Source organism: Citrus clementina, unplaced genomic scaffold (assembly GCF_000493195.1).
Source record: "Citrus clementina cultivar Clemenules unplaced genomic scaffold, Citrus_clementina_v1.0 scaffold_9, whole genome shotgun sequence".
NCBI classification, from domain to species: Eukaryota; Viridiplantae; Streptophyta; class Magnoliopsida; order Sapindales; family Rutaceae; genus Citrus; species Citrus x clementina.
In genome coordinates, this window is record NW_006261964.1 from 22,671,660 (window position 1) to 22,682,239 (window position 10,580).

At 32.9% G+C, this 10,580-nt stretch overlaps 1 protein-coding gene across 1 annotated transcript in view; it reads right to left on the minus strand.

Moving 5' to 3' along the window:
* Window positions 1–259: 259 nt before the first annotated feature.
* The window catches only part of LOC18032024 (L-galactono-1,4-lactone dehydrogenase, mitochondrial), a 15,245-nt gene continuing 4,924 nt past the window's right edge, over window positions 260–10,580 (minus strand). The window contains exons 5-7 of the mRNA XM_006421206.2: window positions 10,410–10,527; window positions 9,844–10,018; window positions 260–341 (exon numbers count right to left, since the gene is read on the minus strand). Coding sequence (XP_006421269.2) covers window positions 9,860–10,018; window positions 10,410–10,527 — 277 coding nt within the window. The 3' untranslated portion in view covers window positions 260–341; window positions 9,844–9,859. The remainder of the gene's footprint in view (window positions 342–9,843; window positions 10,019–10,409; window positions 10,528–10,580) is intronic.

The following is a 10,580-nucleotide window of genomic DNA, read 5'->3' on the forward strand; positions in this document are numbered from 1 at the left end:
TTCCAGCATCTTCTGCTTAATTAAAGATAAATACGACAGCACTCAGGTTGATCAAGTCATAGCTTCAGCTGAATCAATTTGATCGAAAAATGGCAAAGTCATCGGAGACAGAAAATAATCAACCACCAGCAGGTTTAATTGAATTGATTACCTCTAATTCAAGAGAAGCTTCTGTCTCTTCTTCATCCTTTTGATGTGTTATCGTGATCTTCGTTTCTTGTTTACAGGGTATCCAACTGAAAATCCTCCTGCCGGTAAGGGAAAGAAGAAGTGTTTGTCTCAAACGAAGAAGAAAGGAGACCGCGGCTTCATAGAAGGATGGTAAGTGATCAACAACAATACTTATGCAAGAGAAAATGAAACATGGTTAGATTAAAGAACATCTATTTTGTGCACTCTTTGAAATTTATTGATATTCATTCATACAAGAATTGCTTCACCATATGATCGACCAAATATATATAAACACACACACACACACACACGACAAAACTCTAATAGTGTAATCTGTGTAAACTGTGCAGCCTCTTTGCTCTTTGCTGCTGTTGGCTCTGTGAAGCTTGCTTCTAAAGGATGATCCCGAATATATAGCTTGAGTTTGTATACTACTTGTTCACTTGTTTTCCTCTGTGTTTAATTTGATCATATTGTTGTAATAAACTATTACCACGTATTGTGTGTAAACCTTTCAATCAAACATTACTCAGGATTTTTGTTTGTGCTTCATATAAATCTATATTCATAACGTTTGTAATCAAAGCCAGGTTTTTCTCCTGTTAATGCGAACATCAGACAACTTATAAATTCAAAATGCTACAACAAACAACCATATGATCCACCAAATGTTTGCAGGGCAGTAAATACTACTGGAAATGAACACTTTCTATGAAGGGGTTTCTTCTATTTTTCATGCGTCTTCATTATTGTCAATAACTGCTTCAATTTCTTAAAAAAAGATTGTATTCTGTGTAATTTAAAAAAGGGGCAAAAAAATGCATTCATACTCAATACTAACAACCTTTATTGTTTAATGCGGCTTTTGATCACACATCCAAATTTTCTCCAACTGGAGTAATTGTTGATTGTTCTACAAATGTCCTCTTGTAAATAAACCATTGAAGACATATGAAAGACTTATGGATAGAATTTTCTTTTAACTTCCCAGTTACAGAAATCAAAACCATAATTGTCTACACATCATCATCCTTACTCCATTTTTAACAATTTTCCTCACAAAACAGATTACTCGCTTGCTCAACTTTCTTCAAAAACTCTCCCATATATAGTGGAATTGTAGTTCTCAGCAGAATTTAGAAGAGAGATAGAACCAAAAGCGAAGTGCAAGACAAGGGAAGAAGGGATAAAGGAGAGCAAATGACTCGTCCATAATTGGATTCAACCAAAATTCAGAGCCTTCCCAATTTGAGCTTTCATCTAAGCATCTTTTCCAACTCTAAACTTATGGTGCATTTAATAAACAAGAATCAGGATAGGCTAGAATTGCAATGAGTTGGAATCGAAATAGAAATTGAAATCAAAATAAATTGTTGAACTGTAAAAATCAGAATCGGAATGAGTTAGATTGTTACAAATTACTAAAAAATCCTTAATTAACTACTATCATAATTATTATTAATAATTATTATTGCTAATAATAATATTATTATCATTATTAACATTAATATATTAATCAATTATAATACTTTTATAGTAGCAACAATAGTAGTAATAATATTAATAAATTTTAATGTGTTTACTTTATCTTGAAATCAAAATGTGATTATTACAAGTTACTATAATAACCTTAGTTGATTATTATCATTATTTATTGTAATAATTGTGATTATTATTATTCAAAATAATTATTGTCAATAATAATAATAAATAATGAAAGACCATTTGTAAATATTATAAAATTTTTGAAAGGACAAAAATGCCAAAAAAATAAAAACTAATTGAGGCAGTTTGAAAATTATGAAAATTCAATGGGGGAATGGGAACTTGATTCCCTACCCTCCATAGGAATTAAGTTCCCATTCTTCAATCCCAAATTTATGTGGACCCCACATGTTTAGTCTTCATTCCTCTTTTTACTTAAACAATTAAACATCATTAATCATTATGAAAATATTTAAAACAAGAGAAATAAATGGATCTGCTTTGGAACGCGGTTGGTTGCTTTTAATTGGTACGTGGTGTTGTTCTACCTGATCAATGCAGAGACTAGTCTGCCTTAGGAACCAGATCTGACTTAGAACAGATCAATATCCCGCATGTTCTGGTTTACAGCCGATATATCTTTGTTTTACCAAATATTGATGAGATTCTTTAAGCAAGCCTAGCAACAACATACATCTAAAGGCTCATAGACAGTACTAAATCTGGATCCCAGAAATAGCACTCTGAATGGATGGAGGGAGAAAAGAAAGATACAACTGAGGATAGAGATCTGGTCTCGTTGCCTCAGAGGAACGTAGCAATTGTATGGCAGATCTGATACCGATCAGTCTGCAGATCATGCATAAAAATTTAAATGACTGAAAGTAAAATACTTTAAAATAAATTACGGAAATTAAACATACAGAACTTTAAAATTACAAACTTTAAAAGAAATTACAAATCTTACATTTGATTCTTTTGATCTTGATGCTTTAAAGGAAAATACAAGAAAAGAAATGGGAAATTAATCTGAAGACAAGGAACTAGTCTAAAAACAGAAAAATTTCCTTGGTGCCTTCGGATTTCTGATTCCCAAAGAGAAAGAGAGAGAGAAGATAGATAATGCTCTCAAAAAATTCTAAGGAGTCTAAGTCTTCCTCCCGATTTAAATACATAGAAAGAGCTTTTAGAACTGTAGCGAGTCTGTACCTTCTCCACTGTAGCGAAACAGTAGCTTTATAAGCAAGAATGTACATACGGATACGGTTCGGGTGAAGAGACATGTGCGCTCTCACTAGTTTCCAAGGGACCACCCGAAAATACATAAAGTAAATACAGAAAAAATAATTACTTTTTTTTTTGAATTCCAACGATAATTATTTACAATGCTTTATCGGAGAGAAAATTCCAAAACAGTCGTCTTCATTTTCATCTCCAAAAGAAATAAATGGCTCTTCATCATCTTCAGAGGAGTCTGCTACTGAGGATTTTGATCTTGACGTGGGTAACTGCTCCATAACTTTGAAATATTCTTCTTCAGTTTTAGCGCTGGCCAAAAGAGATTGGGCTTTAGATTTTTGGGTAAGAAAGGTTTGTTGGGCTTTGGAATTTTTACTGGTCGGGGGTAGGAAGCCTTTGGAACAAAGCCAATGTCTGATGAAGGTATCAGTTAATTTGGTTTGTTCGTCAAATTTTAACCACAACTTTACTTTGAATGTTCTTTGTATAAGGAGTTGGGTTTCTTGAGTATGGAATCTGAAATTCCACATCCATACCCATGGAAGAAAGAAATTTGTACAGAAACAAAGAAATGGTGGAAACCTTTTCTCGGATTCAGAAGGAACATAGTGGGCTTTGAAGAGGTTTAAACAATGGATGACATTGGAAGTTAGAATTTGTGGTATTAGGCCAAAATAGTTCCACTATTGCTGGAACCAGTTTGGGAGGCTTTGGACAGTTATTTTTGAATTGAAAAAAAATAACCATGAATGAGATTTCTTTGGATTTTGTATGAAAAATATGTTAAACCAGACTTGTTGATAATCCCAATAGGAATAGGTCAAGCAATGTGGTAATCTCATTTGAAAATTTGGAGGGAAGGTTTTGAATTTGTGGAGTTGATCACCCCACTGGTTTGAGCTCAAGACTTTTAAGATAGTAGCCGGAGAGTAGACTGGCTCAGAGTGGGTTTCACTGAAAAAGAAATGTTTGAATTTTACAGACTCAGTGGCTTCTAAAATGCTTTGGTAATAAGACCCGGGTTTTATTAAATCACATGGTTTAAAAAACCAGCATTTAGGGAAAAACTTTGAAATAACTTGAAAAGGATCAGTATGGTAAAAACCATCTTCCATTGATAAAATGTTTTGGAAATAGGTTTTATCAAACCAATCGGAAGTTTTCTTTGAAGGTGTTGGCTAGGAAAGAACAATTTGAGAAGATGAGTTTTCACCAGAAACAACTACATTTTGAGAAGAGGATTTTGAAATTTCTTTAGAAACAGATTTTTCAACATCTTCTTTAGGAGAAATTTGGCTTTGAGAAAAACTTTGTAAGACGAGCATAAGCTCAGGGAATTTAGAAATAGATCTCATCCATTCATTTACCTGCTCATGAGAGGTGAGGGCTTTAGATTTGGATTCTTCATCTTCAATCATGTCAATCCAGGATTTAATTGGCATGGCTGATGAGAGTAGTTTTTCTTTAGGAGGCGAGGATTGGGAGTCTTTAGGAGGAGTCTGGGAAACAGGATCTTTGAGAATCCCTTTTTCTTTGTCTTTTTTTTTTTTTTGCAGCATTATCTGTTTTGAAGAAATTCCCTGGTTAGAAAATCAGGGATAGAATTTGTATCACATTTAATAAATTTAATGTCAAAGTCAAAAACACTTAAAATAGCTTGCCATCGTGCAAAAATTTATTTTGATGAAATGTTTTGAACATCTTTTTTTAAAACATGTTTTGTAACTTTGCAATCAATTTTAAGTAAAAATTGATTGCAAAGTTACAAATCACTTTGAAATTTAGAAATGCACAAGACAATAGAAAGGATTTCTTTTTTAATGGTAGAATAATTTTTCTGGCATTCATTCCAATGTGCAGAAACATATTGCACTATCTGCTCTTTATTATCATCTTTTTGTTTTAATATGCCTCCATAACCTAAATCTGATGCATCAGTTTCAACAATTTTAGGTAATGCAGAATTTGCAAGAAATAAACATGGAATGTTTTTTACAGAATTTTTTATTAATCTAACAGCTTTAGGATGTTCATCTGTCCATGCAACATGATTCTTTTTTAACCGATCATGTAATGGTTTAGACATCTTATTGATGTTCGGGCAGAAATTAAGAATATAATTTAAGCTACTAAGAAACCTCTGCAATTGAGTTTTATCAAGAATTTTATCAGGAAATTTATCAGCAAATGCAAGAAATCTTTCAATTAGGGTAATTGTTCCTTTACAAATATAATGACCAAGGAACCAGACTTTTGTTTGAAACAGTGAGACTTTAGAATTAGAAATGACTAAACCAGCCTTCCTAGTGGCAAGATAGAAAGTTTTTAAATGTTTGAAATGTTGATCAATTGTTTGAGAAAAAATCAACACATCATCAATATAGACAATGCAAAACTCAGAAAAAGGATTATATATATCATTCATGATTCTTTGAAATTCTGAAGGTGCATTTTTTAAGCCAAATGGCATAACAGTCCACTCATACTGTCCGAAAGGAACAATAAAAGCAGTTTTGTAACGGTTTTTAGGGTGAATTTGAATTTACCAAAAACCAGATTTCATATCAAACTTTGAAAAGATGAAAGCATAACATAGTTTTTGGAGCAAATATTTTTTATTAGGTATAGGATACCTAATCCATTTTAATGCTTTATTTAAGGGTTTGTAATTTATTACAAGTCTTGGTGTTCCTCTTTCGATTTCGGAATTTTTGTTTACATAAAAAGCGGCACAAGACCATGGGGATCTGAATTTTACAATGAGTCCTTTAGTTTCTAAATCTTTTATCTCATTTTTACAGTGTTGTTCCAATTCCATGTTCATTTGGATTGGACGAGCTTTAGTGGGTATTTGTTTTTCATCAAAAGAGTTTTCATATGGCAGATCAACAAAATATTGTTTTATGTTCCAAAAAGCAAAAGGTAAATCTGCACATATTTCTTTTTCAACGAGGTTTTTAAAATCATTGATTTTTCTTTGGATAAAATCATTTTTTAACTGGTTCTCAATTCTTTGTAGACTTAAATTTTTTTTTTAAACAAAACAAGTTATTTTGTTTGGATTTAAGTATGGCATTGATTTGGTTATGATAAACAGAACAAGCTTTGACAATATTTAAGTTTCTTATTTTAGGTTTCTTTATAAAAGGGAAAACAAGTCATTATCCCATATAATTGACAGTATATAGGATAATGAGATTTATAAATGGAGTTCCCAAAATGACAATATGTTGTATATCATTTGTAAGAAGAAAAGAAGTTCTAAATTCAAACCCATTGTTATGCACAGAGGCATCAACTTTTGATTTAATTTTTAGTTTTGAATTATTGGCGGCAGAAAGTCTTTCTTTAGTCTTCTCATAAAATTTTTTAGGAACAATATCTTCTTTAATGCAATTTAAATCAACACCAGTGTCAAAAAGGACAATAGTATCGATTTCAAAATCTTTGGAAAAAATCAAAGTAATTTTAATTAAGTACTTTTTTGTGGTGATTTGTTTTAAAACAAATAGAAAATCATCAGGTACAGATTCAATGTTTTCAAGATTTTGTTCATTATCACCATCGGATTCAACTTCTTTGTCAGAATTTTCTTCCAACTGTTTTTGTAAGAGAAGTTAAATAGTGTCAGAATCATTCTTTTGTTTTTCTTTTAATTCTTTAATCTCAAGTTTGATTTCTTTGATTTCTTTATGAAGATCTTGGATATTTGGAATTGTTTTCTTTGTCTTCTTTTTACCCAAAATTTCAGTGAGGTCATAAGAATTTTTTTTAACAATTGGAACTTTAGAAGTTTTAGCTTTGTTAGAATCTAGAGTTTTTAAAAGCTTATCAAGATATTCCTTTTAAAGATTTGGATTAGAAATATGCTTTATAAGTTCAAGAAAAATCTCTTGGTCTTTGGTTAGAACATTGATTTTCTTTAAATAGGATTCTGAATTAGAATCATCATCACTGGAAATAGAAGTATCTGAGTCAATTAACTCATCAACTTGGAGAGGTTCACTATCTCCCGACATGAAAGACTCAGAGTCAGAAGACTCTATGAGAAGAGACGCTACTTTAAAGATGTGATAGGATCGAAGGAAGGATGTTAGGAGAGGGGCCCGCCTACAATTAGCGCAGGAAGGATGTTAGGAGAGGTTCACTTACACACAGAAAACAATTTTACATTTCTTTCTCAGTGAAACTCACTCTGAGCCAGCCTACTCTACGGCTACTATCTTAAAAGTCTTGAGCCCAAATCAGTGGGGTGATCAACTCCACAAATTCAAAACATTCCCTCTAAATTTTCAAATGCGATTACCACATTGCCTGACCTATTCCTATTGGGATTATCAACAAGCCTGGTTTAACACATTTTTCATACAAAATCCAAAAAAATCTCATTCATGGTTATTTTTCTTCAATTAAAAAATAACTGTCCAAAGCCTCCCAAACTGGTTCCAGCAATGGTGGAACTATTTTGGCCCAATACCACAAATTCTAACTCTCAATGCCACCCATTGTTTAAACCTCTTCAAAGCCCTCTATGTCCCTTCTGAATCCGAGAAAAGGTTTCCACCATTTCTTTGTTTCTGTACAAATTTCTTTCTTCCATGGGTATTGATGTGGAATTTCAAATTCCAAACTCAAGAAACCCAACTCCTTATACAAAGAACCTTCAAAGTAAAGTGGTGGTCAAAATTTGACGAACAAACAAAATTAACGGATACCCTCATCAGACATTGGCTTTGTTCCAAAGGCTTCTTGCCCCCAACCATTAAAAATGCCAAAGGCCAACAAACATTTCTTACCCAAAATTCTAAAGTCCAATCTCTTTTGGCTAGCGCCAAAACTGAAGAAGAATATTTCAAAGTTATGGAGCAGCTACTCACGTCAAAATCAAAATCCTCAGTAGCAGACTCCTCTGAAGATGATGAAGAAGATGAAGAGCCATTTATTTCTCTTGAAGATGAAAAAGAAGACAGTTGTTTTAGAATTTTCTCTCCGATAAAGCATTGTAAATAATTATCGTTTGAATTAAAAAAAAAAAGAATAATTATTTTTTCTGTATTTACTTTATGTATTTTCGGGTGGTCCCCTGGACACAAGTGAGAGCGCACATGTCTCTTCACCCGAACCATATCCGTATGTACATTCTTGCTTACAAAGCTACAGTTTCGCTACAGTGGAGAAGCTACAGTTTCGCTACAGTGGAGAAGCTACTGACTCGCTACAGTTCTAAAAGCTCTTTCTATGTATTTAAATCGGGAGAAAGACTTAGACTCCTCAGAATTTTTTGAGAGCATTATCTATCTTCTCTCTCTCTCTCTCTCTTTGGGAATTAGGAATCCAAAGGCACCAATGAAATTTTTCTGTTTTCAAACTAGTTGCTTGTCTTCAGATTCATTTCCCATTTCTTTTCTTATATTTTCCTTTAAAACATCAAGATCAAAAGAATCAAATGTAAAATTTATAATTCCTTTTAAAGTTTGTAATTTTAAAGTTCTGTATGTTTAATTTCCGCAATTTATTTTAAACCATTTTACTTTCAGTCATTTAAATTTTTATGCATGATCTGCAAAGTGATCGGTATTAGATCTGCCATACAATTGCTACGTTCCTCTGAGGCAACGAGACCAAATCTCTATCCTCAGTTGTATCTTTCTTTTCTCCCTCCATCCATTCAGAGTGCTATTTCTGGGATCCAAATTTAGTACTGTCTATGAGCCTTTAGATGTATGTTGTTGCTAGGCTTGCTTAAAGAATCTAATCAATATTTGGTAAAGCAAAGGTATATCGACTGGAAACCAGAACATGCGGGATATTGATCTGTTTTAAGTCAGATTTGGTCCCTAAGGCAGACTAGTCTCTGCATTGATCAGGTAGAACAACGCCACGTACCAATTAAAAGCAACCAACCGCGTTCCAAAGCAGATCCATTTATTTCTCTTGCTTTAAACATTTTCATTTACAGATTATCTTTTGTATTAACATCCTTCCTTCGATCCTATTTCCTTCTGGTATCAGAGCCAAGAGGAAGTGTATGTGATATAATTGTACGTCTTAAGTGGTCTTCCATGTCAGGAGATATTGAACCACTCCAAGTTGAGCCTCGAGGGTAAGCGATGAGAATGGTGTAGACGTTAAAAGTCTTGAGCCCTAATCCTACAAGTAAACACACCCTTAAAAAGGAAACCCTAGCCTAATACAGAAGCTACATAAATATAGAATTGCCATGAACAAACTCTAGAGTTTTTTATATATAAACATTAGACACAATCCATAAGGAAATCAAATGCTCGACTTTCCTTCCTTTTTTCCTTTTCATAAAATCCCCCCTCTTTGTCTAAAACGATAAAGCAATGTAATGTGAATTAACTGAATTACACCCTTAAGCATTAGACAATTTCTAATTACATATAAGCCACGCACCCATAACCTGCTGCAATAGACCTACGTTGAAGATTTATATGATGATTTGATCTTGAATCAACCAATTTCAACTCCTGAAAAGCTTTCTTTATACCACAAAATTGAAATAAAACAGAACTAGATCACTCCTGCAAAACTAATTTCCAGATACAAACACCTCTTATGGCTAATAACAATGAGGTGCTCACATTCCATGCAAGCAATATAAGAAATTCTCAAACAGACATGGAATTCTGACTTGATTTTCCTGATTATTTGTACTGATGAACCTAAAGACAACATTGAATATTAGCAATAACTTTAATACACTTTTATTACTTTATTTTTCATACTGCACAAGTTGAATGTATTATTTGGCACATGGCAGTGATCTTAGAAAACTTTATTATCAATAATTTTCATATCTTGTCATATCTCATTTTAATGTACTGCCATAATCTTAGGGCTAAAGAAATTCACTGTGAATTTGACAGAAAGAAAACAAAGAATACACACTTTAATCGGACAAGATACAAAAATAAAACTAACCAATATGGGGTACGTCTTAGATGGTATCTGATAAAGGGAAGAGCTTCTCCAGCATGTTATTGGAGAGGATTCTGTTGGGATCCAACTCCTTTCGGGCTTTATTATAAGAATCCACTGGAAAACGCTTTCTTAGCCTTGCTTGGAGTGCTGCAAGTTCTTCTTTGTCCTTGGGAACCTGGATAGAATTTACCAGTGGCTTAAATATGAAAAAAGTGATAACAATAATAATAATAATAATAATAATAGAAAATGTTGTAGGTAAAGAATCATAAAAGAATTAGTTAACAAGCTGAATTCGGCATACAAAAAAGATACTATTTATTAGAATGTCAACGTATGACCCCAAGAAATTTTAATTATTATTTTTTAAGAAACATGAATAGAATTTAGAAAATTGGCGTATAATTCCATGGGCATCTGAAAATTCAAGAAATTCATTGTGGATTGAATAATGAAACAAACTTTTAATCTCATTCCAAACCATAAGTGATCACTTAATTTGTTTCAAAGGTCAAGTTTGTGAAAGAGAAGCTAAAAGAGCAGATCATAAAAGATGTAGACAGTACCTCAATCTTAGCCCAATGCTCATAAGCAGAATATTGATCCCACAACTGCTTTTGAGACAGATGCCTGTAGTTGAAGAATTCGTCCGTTATTTCCTTTCTCTGACGAGCGTCCATTAAGAGTTAGCTCACGTTCCCCCGCAAACAACTCGAGCGAAACTAGACCTTGTCGAG